This window comes from Berghia stephanieae, chromosome 4, assembly GCF_034508935.2.
Source record: "Berghia stephanieae isolate SIO BIC M18660-M18661 chromosome 4, UCSD_Bste_1.3, whole genome shotgun sequence".
Taxonomy (NCBI): domain Eukaryota; kingdom Metazoa; phylum Mollusca; class Gastropoda; order Nudibranchia; family Aeolidiidae; genus Berghia; species Berghia stephanieae.
Genome location: NC_088363.1, coordinates 5118901 through 5138197, shown reverse-complemented (window position 1 = coordinate 5138197; position 19297 = coordinate 5118901). Strand labels below are relative to the sequence as shown.

General features: G+C 35.3%; 1 protein-coding gene across 1 annotated transcript in view; it reads left to right on the top strand.

The window, feature by feature from the left end:
• The window catches only part of LOC144969934 (uncharacterized), a 40577-nt gene that overhangs the window by 453 nt on the left and 20827 nt on the right, over positions 1 to 19297 (top strand). The window contains exons 2-12 of the mRNA XM_078909017.1: positions 1772 to 2370; positions 4160 to 4275; positions 7173 to 7289; positions 8402 to 8535; positions 10002 to 10046; positions 11255 to 11389; positions 12923 to 13013; positions 14783 to 15082; positions 15493 to 16458; positions 18168 to 18323; positions 18690 to 18841. Of these exons, the coding sequence (XP_078765143.1) occupies positions 1791 to 2370; positions 4160 to 4275; positions 7173 to 7289; positions 8402 to 8535; positions 10002 to 10046; positions 11255 to 11389; positions 12923 to 13013; positions 14783 to 15082; positions 15493 to 16458; positions 18168 to 18323; positions 18690 to 18841 (2792 nt within the window). The 5' untranslated portion in view covers positions 1772 to 1790. The remainder of the gene's footprint in view (positions 1 to 1771; positions 2371 to 4159; positions 4276 to 7172; positions 7290 to 8401; positions 8536 to 10001; positions 10047 to 11254; positions 11390 to 12922; positions 13014 to 14782; positions 15083 to 15492; positions 16459 to 18167; positions 18324 to 18689; positions 18842 to 19297) is intronic.

Genomic DNA, 19297 nt, shown 5'->3' with positions numbered 1-19297 from the left:
TTTACTATTTACTATTTTACAAATTACTCTAATGTAATGTGCGGCTATGTGGTCTTGTTGCATGACACTCACTTCCAGATAGGATGGTCCTGGGTTCAAGCCTTGCTCGGCCCATAGTTGAGTCCTTGGACAAAGCTCTTTACTCACATTCTCTCATCTGGTGTAAAAGGAGTACCTGGCCGTTAACAGCGTCGTCTCTGTCCGAAAAAAATTGTAATATCGCCCAACAGGCGTCATGTCTCGTTCTACATGTTGCCTGTTGCTATTGGTCAGGGACCCCTTGTAAAGTGCTATGAGCACATTTAGTGGATATTGCGCTATATAAAAACTCAAGTGTTTTTTTGTGTTTTTTTTATTGTAATTTATTGAGTAATTTATATAGCATGCAAAATCCACATAGTTCTCCAAGGAGCTACTCATACAAAGACAATATGTAACACAAAATGCAAATACTATTGGAGAGAAAGATAAAGGGAGTAAAATGTGACTCATATATAAGCGAACAATACAAAAACAAGTGATGTTTCAGCCTTTGGCCTTTTTCAAGTAATATATAATATATATATATATATATATATATATATATATATATATATATATATATATATATATATATATATATATATATATATATATATACGAGTCACATTTACTCCCTTTATCTTTCTCTCTTTATCTTATTGGCTCATTTAGGCACCTGTCGATTTTGCAAATACTATTATTACTGCTACTACTGGGGGGCGAGGTGGTTGAGTGGTTACGGCATTGCACTGTGGCCTAGCAGGTCCCGGGTTTCGAGCCCCACTTCAGGCACTTTCGGGTTTTTTCCTTGGGCAAGATTATTAACCCCCATTTTGCCCACTTTGGACAACATGGGTGATTCCTGTTGACGTCAGACATCTTGTTTGATGAATTATCTAAATATTCCTTTGTGGAATGCCTCAGCGACGATGATGTCGTGGTCGAAGGGCATAATCTTTATTTTTTTTATTACTGCTACTACTACTATAAAGCCTTCCTGAATGGAAATATTTTCAAAGGTCGCCCTAGGGTGTCTTCAACATCTTTTGTTTCGCATTTGTTCCATATTTTGGGGCCCTAACAGAGAGATATTTTTTCAGCTGTAGATAAATGTTTGATATAATATTGGCTATTGTTTTAATTGTTGGTGTATCGTGTAGTGGGAGGGGAAGAAATGGGGAATCAAGATAGTTTTTAAAGAGTAAGTATTTTTAATCTAATTTGGTGAGAGAAAAACAAAAAACTTGAACTTTTATAAAGTGCAGTCTCCACTAAACGTGCTCAAAGCGCTTTACAGGGGGTCCCTAACTGACAGTAACACTAACATGTGGGACGAGACATGGTGCCTGTTTGCCAGTATTGCAATTTTTCCAACACAGACAACACTGTTAAAGGCCAGGAAATCATTTTACACCTGAGTACGGTGAGAGAATGTGAGTAAAGAGCCTTTTTCAAGAACTCAACTATGGGCCATTCAGAGTGGGACTCGAACCCAGGACCTTTTGATCTGAAGGCAAGTGTCATATCACAAGGTCACATAACTGCACAAATATGCTGATTTGCAAAATATCTCGTAATTTTATTAAGATATAGATGATTAACATGTTTACATTTGCACTGTGTTGTTCTGTGCTAGAGTTTGATTTCTATTCCATTTCATGTTTTTCAAAGTAAATTAAAAAATCTTATCATTCCAATATTGATTGTATGTCTATATATATATATATATTTTTTTTTTTTTCATCGACAGTATATTCTAATAATCAACAATGGAGGAAGAGGGGAAGAGTGGTGATGATAATGTGTTTGTAAAGAATGAGAACCGTGTGAAAAAAGTGACTTTATCAGATAAGAGAAACCTTGGTCAGGTTTTCAGCCCTGATGTTAGAAAGAAAACCAAAAAGTTGTTGGATAAAGCTTTGGCTCTTCGTCGAAAAGAAGCTGCTGCATTGGCTTCTCATGAGGTTGAGGTTGTAGACGATGAAAATGATTTTAGTGACTTCAAACAGGAAAACCAATTAAGACTTGGCAAACCCACGGTTAAGATTAAATCAAATAAAACCACAAGACTCGCAACGAGAAGGGCGAAAGTTAAAAGTGAGAATAGCAAAGATGAACTTGCCTCTGATTCTGTAGAGGGTAAGAAGGGTTCTGTAAGGAGTGGTGGGGTATGTCAAAGAAGTGCTAGTTTAAGAGACAAGGAGTCGGCAGAGGAATTGTCGGAGGAGGATGATAAAAAAGGAAGGGGCTCGAAGAAATGTCACATCTGTAATGAAGACGTTTCTCAGACCACTCTGAAGACGCATCTACAGAGCTGTATGAAGGCAAGATTTGAACACAGTAAGAAAGGTATGTCAAAACATTTGCCCATTTAAAAAAATGTTGTTTTTTTTGTTTTTCTTTTTTGCTTTGTTTTTGTCTTTTTGCTTTGTTTTTTTTTTTTTTCATTTCCGTTTTCATGTATATTTGAACTATCTTACTAGCATCTTTTTTGTTTGTTTTGTTTTGTTATGCCAACCGTAATAATTCTGTAGATCAAGCTTTATCTTAATCTGAGTGAATCTTTTGGCAAAGGAATTTATGTAGAATGTAGAATTCCACATAAGCAGTGAACTTGCTTTTTTGTAAGCAAACAAGCATTCCTGTCAAGCAAGGGAAGCAAAATGCTGTTCAATTCAGCGAACAACTATGAAAGGCTTTTCAAGAATTGCCGTTTTTCCGTATATAATTTACGGAATTCAGTATGTTGTTAAAATCTCAGTATATTCCAGTCACCTGCCGAATGGAATAGAAGTAAGTACCTAATGCCTTTTAACTGGAGTTCAGTGCAAAGGGGCACGGCAAACCATCGATCATCTGGTCCTGCAATGTAACAAAATTAGAAGGGGGGTACGAAACAATCTTTGAAGCCGGAAATGACTTGACATCATGGATCGACAAACATAATCTGGAGGTGTAGCCATACGCTACTACTACTACTACTACTACTACTACTACTACTACTACTGGAGTTCAGCGCTTAGATAGAGGTTTCGATGTCTTCCCGTAAATGTTCAGTAAAATTTTGCCTCCTGAGTCGACAACCCTTGCTTTGGAAGAAACTAGTCATCATGTTGAATACAGCCAGGAGTTAACGGGTGTAATTTTCTTTCCCATGGACAGATTGAGCTGGATTTTCCAGGAGAGGCTCAGAACATTGTCATATTTCATGGAAATAAAAACTAACGTGATGCCAATTGGATTCAGTAGTCTGATGTCACGCCGCCCGGAAACGGTGGCCATCTTGGTTCTAAACAAAGAAAATCATTACTTTTTATTCTTCACGCTGGCTAGAACTTTTCATATGGCTTGTGATCAAAATGTAAAAGTCAAAACATGATCAAATTTATGAATTTTTCCCTCTGGATACGCTTTTATGCTCGCCGTAGAAATATTTCATACGGGCGTCTGCCATTGTTCCGATAGTTTTGAGCCAGTGTTACTAAGTTACCATGCATCATTAGGAAGGAAGTGATGTTACGACTGTTGAAGAGTATATCTTCTGGGTCAAACCCTAAACTTCTGGACTAATATTTATTAGTATTACCATCTTGTTTCGTTGGTTTCATTTACCATTTTGTCTCTTTCTTTTTCTCTTCCATGTATGTTGCCATCAAATTTTGTCAGTTCTTGGTGAAAGCTTAAAAGTAAATACCTTGAAACTTATTAAATAAATGTTATCAGCAACTGCCGCAAGCACAATATCAATATCATTTCTTGTATCATCATTGTTATCGTTATCTAGCAACCTCTTTCACTTTTAAGTCTTCTTTTAAGTCTTTTTTGAATGTTTATTCAGCAAACTTTATCACAGGATTCAAGTTTCTTCCAATTTAGAATTTCATGTACAGGAAAGAGTCCCAATCCATAGCCTTTAAATTAAGGACCGTTTGTTGTAGAATTTTAATTATTCATTAAATCGGTACAGAATGATTACGAATAATGATTCTCAGTTTTTTTTAATATCTTGGTTCCCTCATTACTCAATCTGTCATTATTTGACCCTTTCACCCACCTTTACTACATCCCCCCCCCCCCTCCCCACCCTTTCAACACTATATGAACTGATTGTTTTTTTTTTTAATTGAAACGAATTCAGGTTCAGGAGATGAAGAAAAACCTCAGGAAAAAATGGATTGCCCTCTTTGTGGAAAAGATCTCACACTGTTTGGATTGATGGCTCGGGCGGAACATATGAACAAATGCATCGACCAGGTTTCGTATATTTTTAAAAAATCTATTGTGCTGACATGTTCTTAAATATATATATATAATATATATATATATATATATATATATATATATATATATATATATATATATATATATATATATATATATATTTATCAGGGGTGAGAATAGTAAATAGTAATAGTAGTAAATAATGAATTTATATAGCGCCTAAACATCCACGTTAATCGTGCTCTGCGGTGCTTTACATAATAAAAATAAAAATGTTTAAAAACAACAAAATTAAAAATCAGGACACTACATGACACATAATAAGCATGCATACAAAAAACAAAATCAAAGCAAAATCTATTTCACGAAAAATAAGCCTCGCGGAACAACTCAGTCTTCAGACATTTCCTGAAAGATGATAAATTTTCACAGGACTTTGTCCGAGGACTAAGTGCGTTCCATAGGCGTGGAGCTATGAATGAAAAGGCTTTTTCACCGAAAGTGGATTTTGAGGTGGTAACTTTAAAAGTTGGGACTGAGATGATCTTAAATTTCGAGTGGGTTCATATTTTTTTATCAGTTCCTGCAAATATTCAGGTGCCAATCCATCCAGATATCTAAAAACATAGCACAATATTTTTAATTCTATGACTGGTTATAAAACAGGAGGAAATTTTTCATCGTGAAGATCATGACCCATCCATGCGACCATAACCTATAAATTTGAATTTCACTCAAATTTACTGATTCCTGACCTCCCATAGCGGGCAGGGAGGTACATACTGTGTCTTCTATCCCCCTATGTCTGTTTTCCAACATGCTTTCTGTCTTTGTCTTGGAATGAGATTACTTGGTTTTGTCCTGGCCCTAGCTGGATACCCTAGCTGGGAGGGAAACAGTCAAATGTATAGTTAGAGTTTTGGGAGATGATATTTTTTTCCTTGTAAATCATCTCCCTGTTATGCACTGTATTGTTTTGTTTAAAGATTATATATGATTTTTAAACATTTGAGTGTATCCCTCTTCTAAGTTGGGACCTGGGCTTGTGTATGGATGAGACTTTTAGGTGATCTCAAACTAAGTACTTTGATAGTGTGCTCTTGGAATCTACATCTGTTTCCTATTTAAACAAATTCCCCTTTGTCTTACCTTTTCTTGGGTGCTTTAATTGTAATTCTAGAACTTATTACTATCCCATTTTCTTCCTTTTTACTGGTGCTGATATGACCTTAATGTGTTGCAAGTGCCGTAAAACCCTTAAAAACAAAAACAAAATATATATATATATATATATATATATATATATATATATATATATATATATATATATATATATATATATATATATCAGGGGTGAAAATGACTGGTTTTAAAAAAGGAGGACATTTTTCATCGTGAAGATCATGACCCATCCATGCGACCATAACCTATAAATTTGAATTTCACTCAAATTTACTGAGATGCGATAAAAATTTGTCTCGCAGCAATTTCTGACACGACTCGGTGGAATTTCAAAAGTGAAAAGTGTAATTACAACATTTGGTGGTTGTAGTAGGGAGGATGATGTGGTGTAGGTTGTAGTGGTCATGGTGGTAGGGATGATGTGGTAGTGATTGTAGTAGTAGTGGTCGTATGGATGATTGTGTGGTGGTGGTTATAGTAGTAGTGGTTGTAGGGATGATGTGGTAGTGATTGTAGTAGTAGTGGTCATATGGATGATTGTGTGGTGGTGGTTGTAGTAGCTGTGGTAGGAATGATGATGTGATGGTAGTTGTAGTAGTAGTTGTGGTAGGGATGATGTTGTGGTGGTTGTAATAGTAGTGGTGGTAGGGATAATGGTTGTAGTAGTAGTGGTCGTAGGGATCTGGTGGTAGTAGGGTTGATGATGTGGTGGTGGTTGTAGTAATAGTGGTGGTAGGTATGATGGTGTGAGGTGGTTGTAGTAGTAGTGTGTGTGTAGGGATGATGATGTGGTGTGGTTATAGTGTAGGGGTGATGATGTGGTGGTAGTTGTAGTAGTAGTTGGTGGTATGGATTGTGTGTGGTTAGTTGTAGTAATAGTGTTGTAGGATGATGGGTGGTGTTGTAGTAGTGGTGGTGTAGGATGTGAGTGTAGTGTGTATATGTAGCAGTGATTGTGTGGTAGTTTAGCATGTGTGCGTAGGATGATGTGGTGTTATTTTATATTAGTGTTGCTAGGATGGTGTGGTTATGAGTAGTGGTGGTAGGTATGATGTGGTAGTGGTGGTAGGGATGATGATGTGGTGGTGATTGTAGTAGTAGTGGTCTTAAGAGATGATGATGTGATGGTGATTGTAGTAGTAGTTGTGGTAGGAATGATGATGTGGTGGTAGTTGTAGTAGTAGTGGTGGTGGTAGGGATGATGATGTGGTGACGGTTTGTAATAGGGGTGAGAATGACTGGTCACAAAAAAAGGTGGAATTTTTTCATCGTGAAGATCATGATGTTTGATTTATTCCTCTAGCAGGCCATGGGGGGCAAAATTTTCATTTCTCACAATACAAGTGTTCTATCACATCCTTTTCAAATTAGTTGTCATTCAAAATCTATCACAGTCTGTTATCAGATAATCTGTTTTTAATAGAATGCATATTTATATGTGCATGTGTGTGTGTGTGTGTGTAAAATACATTATTCAATGGCATTGACAAGCTAGAGTTTTGTCACCCAACCAGTCACTAGCCACACTCAATATTCCTTAACTTTGCTATGTCAAAAGCCAATCATACCACTTCACCATCGATGCCACAAGAAGAATCATCATCATCATCATCATTGCCATTTTGACCCTGAGTCAGGGTATAGGCCACAGACAAATAGTTTCCATCCTTCTCTATCCTGAGCGAACTTTTTTATCTCATTCCATGTCTTACAAGAAGAATATCATTTTTAACATATTTTTTTTTCAGACTGAAGAGCAACGAAGTGAGGACAAAGATGAGGAAGAGTACAAGAAACTTCTAGAAAGTGCCCGCAATTCTGTGATGGGTTGTCCAATGTGTGGGAAAAAGTTACAAACTGTAGATGTATGTCAATTATTCCTTTGGTCGCTCTCTCTTCTTGAGACGATAAAAACTAATGAACAATAACACATTTAACAGCTTGGTAAAAGAACAAAATACCAAACATGGAACATTTTGGGCTCGAAACCCTTTTTCAGCAAAAAAATGAAAAATAAGAAAAACACTTAAAGCAGGAAAATTCGTAGAATTATGAAATTTTCGGTTCCAATATCAGAACTTCATGAGTATATCAAAGTCATTAAAACTTATTGAAAGCGCTTCGAAGCTTTGGCATAAGCGCTATATAAATGTACATTTATTATTATTATTATTATTATTATTATTATTATTATTATTATTATTATTATTATTATTATTATTATTATTATTATAAAATGACCGTTGATGCTAGAGTACATAATTTTAAGGATTTTGAAATGTTATTTATTCTTTGTGAAAATAAATTGTTGATCTATAAAGTGTACTATAGTGACTACAATTTTTATCTTCTAAAAACTTAGAATTTTTAATTTTTTAAGTAGTCAGGTCTGCTTAAAGTCCAAAGAGATGGCATAGAAATATTTCTCTGTCATCTATCTGGATTTTAAGTGATGTATTCATGATTTTGGTGTTTTTGTTATTGGCTAAAGAAGGGTTTTGACCCTGAAATGTTCGATGTTTGTTTTTCTTTGTTCTTTTCCCAAGTTGTTATTTTCATTTTTGTTCATTTACTTATTTTTACAGTCCACAGTTTCTAGCAGCTTAGTATCACTTTTGACTTGGTGAGACTGGTGCAACGAAACTAGGATTTATGTATATATGTTATTTAATTTGGTGAAAGAAAGAGAAGAAGAAGAAGAAAAAGAGAGAGAGAGAGAGAGAGAGAGAGAGAGAGAGAGAGAGAGAGAGAGAGAGAGAGAGAGAGAGAGAGAGAGAGAGAGAGAGAAAGTAGGAGTGAAATATATGTTCAATGTTATAATGATATTATAACAAGTGTAACTAAATGACAATTTGCCATATTTATGGACAATAAAGATCCATTATTATTATTATTATTATTATTATTATTATTATTATTATTATTATTATTATTATTATTATTATTATTTATCGACTTTTGTTGTTGAATGGTACAGAGTAGGGCAAGGCATTTGAAGCAGTGTGCCAAAGCTAACAAGATGAGTGTGGAGCAGGTTTGCAGTCTCATCGGTCAGCAGAGAGAAGAATATCACAACCAACTTGATGTCGGTGTCTTGCCTCAAGATTTCAGGTTAGCTGGTGGTTTGTTCTTTTTGTTTTGTTTTTGTTTGTTTGTTTTGTTTTGCTTTTTTGGTCTAGTTTTCCAAGTACTGTACGATTTTACATGATAATTTTTTAAAATTGAATATTCTTGACTTTTATTTTTGAATGACGTTGATGTCCTGTTTTTTACTGTATCACAGACTTTTGTCAAAGATTTAAGTAGAAAAATCGTTGAATGCAATGCATGATAATGATTGAATACAATGAATTTAATGTTTTTTAAAATACTGGGAAGGCATAAATGTAGTGAGATAAACACGGATGACAACGTTTGTTTTTTCTGGCTTTTTCCGGAAGGGGGGGGGGGGGGGGGGGGGAAGTTGTGGGTTTTTTTTCAAATCTCATTTCACACCTCAGTAGATTTTCTTGACTCAAAGAAGAAGCCCACTGGACCACTGAAGGTCCTTCTTATCAAGGCAGAAATAATAATAGATAATATTGGAAATGATGTCACAAAGGCTCCTTACACTTGCATTGGTAAGGGGAGAGTTAAGACAGATGGTTTTGTTTGTTCATTTACAGTTCGTTTTAGCGGGTGGTTGGATGGGAGCATCACCCTTGAATCATATACCTATGATGTTCGCATGGGTGTACGATCCGATAGGGATGTCGTTTCTTCTTCTCGTTACTAGCCTATCCTGCTTCTTTGGTTTGTGATTGTATTTTTGACAGGGGATTTTTTTTTTTTTTCTGTAAATCTTCTGCCTGTTTGTTCTTGGTTATTTATAGTTTAGCTTATGATATCTTTAGGTTATGATTTTGATTTACATTTGTACTATTTTTGTTAGATTGCTTGTTTTTTTGTTTCAGCGGTCTCTCATATAACCTCAATTGTGTTGGAAGAGACCTAAAGCAACAAACAAAAAACAAAAAAAAAACAGTTTGTTTTAGTTAATCCTCTCATAATAAGGGCAGTGTGGCTCAGCGGTACGCTCTTTGCTTCGTACCTGAATGGTACCGAGTTTGATCACCCGTTGCTGCGCTGCCCTGTGTGACCTTGAGCAAGTCACCTCACCCTAGCTCAATTTGCAGTGCTGCACTGTGGTTGACGCCTAGGTTATTCCGGTCTTCCCTTGGAATAGACCCTAGAGAAAAATTTTGCCTAAGGGATGGATAAAGGGAATTTTTTTTTATTTTTTTTTATTTTCATGGTTTGATTTTTTCAAAGATCATCTGGCATCTCTGTATGGAGACTCAGAGGGAATGCAGTGCCGGACTGAAATAAATGCATTGTTAGGGAATACTGCCCAAAATTTTCATCTGTATTATATTTTAACTTGAGAAGGGTGGGGTTTTTGGGCGTTTTTTTTTCTTCCTTCATCTGCATTGCCTTTCCTCGTATCTAATTATTTTTAAACACCTTTTTCTAGTTAGTTGAGCGGGGAATATCAGATTTAATTTTATTTTGAAAATTTTTGTGCATTTTCAATCTAGAGTTCCTGCAAAGCCGTCAAAGCCGAAGGGAGCAAAAAAGCCGTCGTAAGTTAATTTTATGGAATATAAGTATGGAAATTACTTCACAAGAGAAAAGAGTGTATAAAAGATGAATTAATGTTCATTTGTCGGTTTTCATTTTTCTAAAAACTAGAGGTGTCTAAATGAGACGATAAAATGGAGAGGAAGATAAAGGTAAATGGTAAATAATGAATTTATATAGCGCCTAAACATCCACGTTAATCATGCTCTGCGGCGCTTTACATTATAAAAAAAATAAAATCTCATTTCACAAGGGAGTAAATCTGACTCATATATAAGTGAATAACACAAAACAAACAACGTTTCTGCCTCTGGCCTTCTTCAAGTAAATACGATATTTGTTCTACAAAGAAGGGCAAAGGCCGAAACGTCGTTTGTTTTGTGTGATTCTCCTATATACAAGTCACATTTACTCACTTTATCTTTCTCTCCATTTCATTTTTCTGGCTCCATCTCAGACCTGCCTCTGGGTGGGGTTCCTGACCTCCCATAGTAGGCAGGAGGTCACTTGCTGTGTCTTCTATCCCCCGTTATCTGTTTTTCAACATGCTTTCTGTCTTTGTCTTGGAATGACATTACTTGGTTTTGTCCAGGCCCAGGCCAGATACCCTAACTGGGAGGGAGACAGTCAAATGTTTAGTTATAGTTTTGGTAGATGATATTTTTTGTATTGTAAATCATCTCTCTATTATGCACTGTATTGCACTGTTTTGTATATTACATAAGATTTGTAAACATTTGAGTGTATCCCTCTTAGTTGGGACCTGTGCTTGTGTCTAGATGAGACTTTTAGGTGATCTCAAACTAAGTACTTTGATAGTGTGCTCTTGGAATCTACATCTAATCTGTTCCCTATTTGAACCAATTCCCCTTTGTCTTACCTTTTCTTTTGTGCTTTAATTGTAAGTCTAGAAATTTTTACTGTCACATTTTCTTCCTTTTTACTGGTGTTGATATGATCTTAATGTGTTGCAAGTGCCGTAAAATCCTTAAATACAAACAATCAGACATACCAACTGTCCCGACTTTATCAAGTATGTCGTTTATTGAACCCAGGACCCTCCGTCCGAAAACGAGTGTCAAACCACAAGACCACTTAGCCACACCTTCCCACTTTACTTATTGGAATACTCTTTCTCAACGGGTATGAAGAGAACTTAGTGATGTTTATCAGTTTGTATAAATCGTTTGTATGTGTTTTTCACTGATAGGAAATTTGTTGAGGATGTACAACTGGCAAAGGCTCTGTCAACGTCGATGGAAGAATTTCAACCTCGAGGTGACAGTGGAAGACTTGCTGTCCAGAAAACCCTCAAGAAAGCAAATTGTGGAAAGAAAACCAAGCAGTAAGTTTTAATTTTATTTTTTAATATATTGTGCCTTTAGTTTTTTGGGGGATTTTTTGTGTGCTGTGAATACTATTATTATTGTTATTATTATTATTATTATTATTATTATTATTATTTATTATTTATTATTATTATTGTTATTATTATTATTATTATTGTTATTATTATTATTATTATTATTATTATTATTATTATTATTATTATTATTATTATTATTATTATATTATTATTATTATTATTATTATTATTATTATTATTATTATTATTATTATCATTATTATTATTATTATTAATATTGTTATTTATTTATTTATTTTTATCATCATCATTACTTTTGCTATCATAATTATTATTTATTATACATGCATTTCCCAATTGTCAGAAGTAAGCAGTGACAGATAGTGTAATAGTGCAAGTACAAAATAGAGGCTGATTACCAACATTTATTCCATACCACGAAAGTTTTTAAAAAATAAAAATTTTTGATTCCCTTTATTTATCCCGTAGGGGACATTTGTGACCCACCGTGTCAAAGCGGTATTATGTCGAGATCCACTCGGTCAGGGAAATTGAATTCTTTGCCACAACTATCAAACTTGGGTTTAATTTCTGTACGTCATGCTGGAGTATAAATACTATTTCTTGCTTTACAAAAACTTCTAAGGTCCGATTTCTCATCATTCTATCTCAAAATTCACTTTTTGGCGTCTGAATCATTCCGACATAATACCGTTTTGAGACAGAGGGTCACATTTGTCTCTATTGAGTCTATTCCAAGGGAAGACTGGAATAACCAGTGCAGTGCCGTAAACTGAGCTAAGCAAGGTGACTTGCTCAAGGCCACACAATGTAGTGGGTATTCGAACTCGGGACCTTTTGGGTACGAAGCAAAGATCGAACCGCTGAGCCACGCTGTCACATAATTGAGTCAACGAGAAATTAAGAGCGTTGATAAATACTTTTCAGAAACATTGATACAAGATAGTCTTTCTAACGACTTGTAGTCTTTCTAACTACTTTTAGTCTTTCTAACTACTTTTAGTCTTTCTAACTACTTTTAGTCTTTCTAACTACTTTTAGTCTTTCTAACTACTTTTAGTCTTTCTAACTACTTTTAGTCTTTCTAACTACTTTTAGTCTTTCTAACAACTTTTAGTCTTTCTAACTACTTTCAGTCTTTCTAACTACTTTTAGTCTTTCTAACTACTTATCTTCTACTATTTGTCTTTCTAATATACTCATACTTTTAGTCTTTCTAACTACTTTTAGTCTTTCTCTCTTGACCTATCTTTTTTTTCATCTTCAATACTTACTTTTATAGTCTTTCTAAACTTTAGTCTTCTAACTTTTAGTCTTTGATACTTTGTTTCAACTACTTTTGTCTTTAAACATTGTCTTTCTAACTACTTTGAGTCTTTCTAACTACTTTGTCTTTCTAACTGCTTTGTGGACCATGGATAAAGAAAATTCTTCATTTTTATCTTATTTCATTTCATTTCATTTCATTTCATTTATTGTTTTCTTCCTTAGAGAGAAGTCTAAACTGTTGCTTTTGAGTCTGACCAAGGAGGAGGCGATTGAGAGAATTTCAAATCAAGTGTCTTCCCTTTTATTCAACAAGGTGATCGTCATTCAAGGGGCGTTATCATTATCCATTCAGAGATGCCAACCAGTACAGGTTTCCCGTATTCTGTACGGTTTTTCTTCCAAAATACGGGCATATGGTTTTATCATGAAAAATACAGGATTTGGTTGAAGTGAAAAATCCACGAAATTACGATCACAACACGCAAAGTGTTTTCATGCAGAAGAACTTATTTTCTTTGTGTCTTTCTGTCATTTCTTGAGATAATTTGCCTTGCTATTGTTCGCGCTGATATCGAAATCTGCACGGCGCAGTGAATACAGGTTTTTGTCCTAAAATACAGGTTTTTGTCCTAAAATACAGGTTTTTGGTCTCGAAAATATGGGTTCTCAAAAGGCTAGGTTGGCATCTCTGTCCTTTTAGTATTCAAATTATTACTTCTACTTAAATGCTGATAGGAGCGGAGCCATTTGGAGGATGCGATGCGTCTCGTTATCACTTTTATGCAACGTTTTCGTGTTGATCACTTTTCATCTATTTCATTGACAAGGATTTACTATCTTTTCTGTGTTAGAATAATATCTGTGTGTATACAAGTTTACTGGGAGGCATTTAGCAATTGTCTGTGTCGTGTGTGATTATTCTAAGTCCTGATTTACCTAGTGAAACTGTATTGTGTCCCATTGACGTTAGCGTCATATTTATCATGAACGCCATATTTGACCCAGATTCTGCAATGGGGGTCACGGCATCTAGCCACAGCATAAGAAAGACAATCAGTACTTATGATACTGTCCTAAATGCTAAATGTTGTTGTTGGCTAGAGATTCTTTTAAAGCGATTTGAGTAGGTTTGTTTTGTGGATATTGCGCTATATGAAAGCTAAATTTTAAAAAATAATTTTATGTGTGTGATTTCATATGATTGCCACGTTATATTAGAAGTTGATTGGTGAGAATTGAGTATTTAGGTTACACAAAAGTTCAAAGTTTGTCAAAATGCAATTTTCATACCGTTTTGTTTGATTACAGCTCTTAATTTAATGCCAGGTACTGTGGTAGTTAATACTCGTTAAGCACAAGCATTTTACATTGCAGAGACATATGAAAACCAAGCAACTAGCTTTGTGGAAACGCAATGCAACAGATATACTGCACTGCTTTTAAAGATGTTCACTTGTAGTAGTAGAGCTTATGATTGTTGAAGAGTACAGGGGGAAAACCCTAAGATGTCCACATTTTGAAATTTTTGAGATTGCCCTTTGATTGTTGATAGGGGTCTGTGCTTTCCCTCTATGAATAGAATAGCGGTAAAACGATAACCAGAACTCTTTAATGGTTGTAATTTTTTTCCGCTGTTCTATTTATAGAAGAAAAGTTTGGACTTCACTCTTACTTTCTTATCTATGGCCTGCACTTGTATGCACGTTGTCTATCATATGCCTCCACGACGATCTATCTTCTAACTCCCTCGTGTACTCAGGAGTTTGTAGGAATGTTGCTTGTGGATAGCAAGACATCACTCAAGGGGGGCAATTACAGAGGTTTTGAAAAGTGAACATGTTGTTTTTTCCCCTGTGCTCTTCAATTATAATGAATGGTACATTTTCCCTATTATATAAAGATGGAGAAGTGGATATCATATCCTAAGAAGTCAAAAGTCGAGAAATTTAATTTTAGTATGATAATAAAATTTTAAGATAAGGAAATCCCCATGTGTTTTTTAGAGAGAGAAGCTCATTATAAATATTACAATCTTATAATGATAAGTTTTATCATTGATTTTTTTTTTTTTTCATCTTGCAGAGTCCTGAGGATGAATTGTCCAAGACACCCTCGTTTAAAATCAAAAAGGATACCAGGTCAGATTCCCTTTGGTCCAAAACATCACTTCAAACTCCATCAGAGGTGGATACATCGACATCATCATCATCATCATCCTTGTTGCAGTACTATGTGAATGCTTTGATGCCCGCTGTGTCCGTGAGCAACGTCATTCCCGGAAGTAAACTGAGACGCTGTTCACAAATTCCTGGTCGTGGGAAATCATTTGGACCAGCTGATTTACAGGCCCCTGAAGCAACCAGTGTTAGCAACATCCACAATGTGAGGACAAATTTCTTTTTTTAGCAGCTGCTAGTTTCGGCTCCCCGGAGTGATTCAAAATTTATGAATATTGCCTGACAAGATCATTTGCTTATTTTAATGTAAAGCGCTTTGAGCACATTTAGTGGAGATTGCGCTATATAAAGCTCAATTAAAATTTTTTTTTTTTTTTCGTTTGATATTTATTTAAATTAATCCATAATACATATATTGAGAAAATTAATTTGCCAATTCTCTTGATATTCATATTAATTATTTCAATTCTACTTTTATGGAATAAATTCCAGTGGTATTATTGTTATTATTGGTGGAATGTTAATATTTTATGAGTTTTCTTTCTTGTGTCACTCAAGGATTGATGAAAATATGAATGCATCTTTTGTCCTCCCCCCCCCCCCCCCCCCCGCCAGCCTTCAACAATCCAGTCACCATCAAGTTCCAAGCCTTCTTTCGAATTTCCACAACCGCAACGGCAGCTGCTGTATCAGAATTGTAACGTCCATCGACATTCGTCACCGTCAACATCATCATCATCCTTATCGTCATCCCAAATGCAGCAGCAGGGAGAATTCTCTCACTCGCAGACTGTGAAGATTCTTGCAGAATTAGCGAAGGAACACGAAGTCACTGATGACTGCTGTGATTTGGATGAATTTGATCTTGCAGAGAAACAAACGAATGTGACGTCGTGTGAGGAAAATCCTCTCACTACACGTGAAAAGATGGAAAAGAATCAAGACGATCACATGACAATTGATGAAAATGATGATGATATAATATCTTTTAGGTCAAATTTGTCTCGTCTGCCTGTGAGAGGTCAAGATGAACAAGATCTGGCAGAAAAACGAAATAAACACCAAGATGATGCGATGTCTTGTGAAGAAAGTCCTTCAACTGTATGCGAAGAGGACAAGACTAGATCTATTCTTGTAGATAATCACGAGAAACGCCATGATGGGCATGCGGTGCGAGAGCTAGATGAATTTGATTTAGCGGAGAATCACGAAATATTTGATAATAATGATGATGGCCACGTCTCTTGTGAAAGAAATCTACCTCGTCATGATAAAACATATATAGACAATCCTGCAGTGGAAAGTAAAATTTCTACCAATGATAAGCAGCACGTTGTATCGAATAAATCAGAAAAAAATATATCTAGTCTTTCAGTAGATGGCGATGATGATGTTGAGTTTGAGCAGACTGGTCAGCTGATTGGTGGTGGTGGCATTGAAGAAACTGTGCCGAGAGGCAGAAAGCCACAAAGTTCATTCAATGAGGAACAATACGAAATCAATGAGAGCGAATCTGTCAGCGGAAATATAATCAATGGTTCCAATGCAAATTGTATCAACAGCGTTCTTCAACTGAAAGAGGTAATGTTAATTCCAGTTTTAGTTTATTTGAGTTCTTTATTGGTATGGGTCTTTTTTTTTTTCAAAGTGATTCTAAGCTGCCAGAAGTTGTGGACTGAAAAGTAAGAAACAAAAATGAATATAACAGCTTCAAAAAATAACAAAATTACCGATTATTTCGGGCTCAAAACCCTTCTTCAGCCAACAACAAAAAAAACCCAATAAATAGTAATAAATATCTTAACATTCCCTTTATTCATCCCATATGGGAAATTTGTCTAAAGGGTCTATTAGGGAAGACTAGAATAACCCAGGCATCAGCCGCAGTGCAGCGTCACAAATTGAGATTGGGCGAGGTGACTTGCTCAAGCAGATATTTGAACTCTGTACCTTCGGTATTGTACCACTGAGCCACACTGCCTCAATGTTAATGGGAATACCCATTTTACAATGTTAAATCAAACCCATAATTGAGTCCCAGCCAGTTCCCTATGCAATCATGCTTTGCCATGACGATACATAAAACTCAAGGACTGACTTCACATTGTGTTGTTGTTCATTTAGACAAACCCGCAGAACACAACACATACCGCTCAACAACCATTTAAGCAAAATTACAAAAGACACATCCCCTTCCTGCCCCCTATGTCAACACCCCAATGAAACAGTAACACACCACTTGCTTGAATGTCAACCTCTTGAAGACCTGAGATGCACATTCCTTCCACCAAATCCAAGCATCAGTAACACACTTTATAGTTACTTGGAACAACTACAAAAGAGGTCTAACTTCTACGTCATGGCACAAGACCGAAGGGCTAGAGCTCAGGTGGTCGCTGGTTCGGATAAGTAAGTAAGTAGACAAACCCACTGTTTCAACATGGTCAATTTTATGTCACTCTCAGTTGGGTAAAAACAAAACCAAAAAAAAACCTGAGCTTTTATGCAGCGCAATATCCTCTAAACATGCTCAGTGCGCTTTACAAAGGGTCCCTGACCAACAGCAACACGTCACATGTAGAATGAGACAGATACTTGTTAGCGATATTACAATTTTTTTCCCACAAAGACAATGCTGTTAACGGCCAGGTACTCATATTTACACCTGAGTACGGTGAGAGAATGTGAGTAAAGAGCCTTTTCCAAAGACTCAACTATACACAGAGTGAGGCTCGAACCCAGGACTGACCTTCTAACCCGAAAGCAAGTGTCATACCACAAGACCACATAGCCGCACAAAGATGGGTAAAGATTTTATATTCCGACTGCATAGTTTGTATTTTTTTTGTATTTATATGTTTCGTTGATTCCATTCATTCCTTGAACAACTGTGACCAATGGAAACAATTAAAAACGTGGATGGAGAGAGCAGCTATCTATACCCATCAAGGTTTTTAAAAAAAATATGTGACTGAATGAATCACACAATTCTCAGCAAGGGTCATTCTCAGACTGCGAGGCTTACTACAACTACTATTCAGAAAAGTGGGTGGAGCAGGCACTTATGTTGGTAACAACAAGAGATGAAGTGAGTAGAAAAGTGCCAGAAGACAATAGAGAATAAAAATTTTTGATGGGGTTTGAACCTGCAATCTTATTGGTACGACAACTCCGCCTGGCCAGTGAGAGCGTGACTCTACCGTATGAGCTATCCACGAATCTAATGCTGCCACCACTATCGCCTCCGCAGATAAAGATTTACAACTACTATTCATTCCTTTCCATGTCAGGATGACAGACAATCACTTCTTGAATCGTTGTCCTCTTCTTTCCTCACCCTGGTGGACAATCCCAGATGCAGCGATGTCACCGTCAAAGTCGCCCAATCTGGCTCTTTTGCAGCTCATAAGAGTATCTTGATGGCCAGATGTCCCCGACTTCTTGAAGTTAGTGAAAACTTTTATTTTAATATTTTTTTAGAAACGCTTTATCTCGTCAAGTCTATTATTAATTAAAATAATCATCATCATTATTATTATTATTATTATTATTATTATTATTATTATTATTATTATTATTATTATTATTATTATTATTATTATTATTATTATTATTATGGTTGTTATTATTATTATTATTATTATTATGATTATTATGATTATTATTATGATTATTATGATTATTATTATTATTATTATTATTTATTATTATTATTATTATTATTATTATTATTATTATTATTATTATTAACAATAACAATAATAATTTGATTTGAAAGGTTTTTATATTAAAACCTATGTTTTCTTTTTCAGATGTGCACTGATGAGGAGACAGGGTCAGTCATCAATCTACTCGACTTCCATGGGTACAGCGTGTTGTGGATTCTGAAATACGTCTATGGTGGAAAGATGGATGGACAGACTTGTATAACTTTCAAAAATGAAATCATACGTTTAGCGAAAAAGTAAATACACAATCCTAAGTATAATGAATTTAAGGATTTAACGATGATTTTTGTTCAAGAGTGATTGTGTTGTGATTATTTGTCTCAAAAGCCAGTGTCACTTTTTCCTGGGGTTTTTTAAAGTCTTATTTTGGTTTTGGTCTTATTTTGTCCTAGTAAGGTTATTTTCGCCACAAATTCAATTTGACAATTTGTCACAAAAATTAGAAAACAAACAATATTAATTATAAGCAAAGAAGATTTGATACTATTATTTAATCTAGGAAAAAATTTTTTTTTTTTTTTTTTTTTGGGGGGGAGGGGATTCTTTTAGGATTTCTTGAAACAACAATATTTATTTTTTGGTATATCACATGAAACTTAGAACTGGTAAGGCTATAACAGGCTTGCCAATCAGTATGATTTCTCATTTTTTTAAACGCTTTGAGGTCCAAAATATGATAATATGAGAATGTT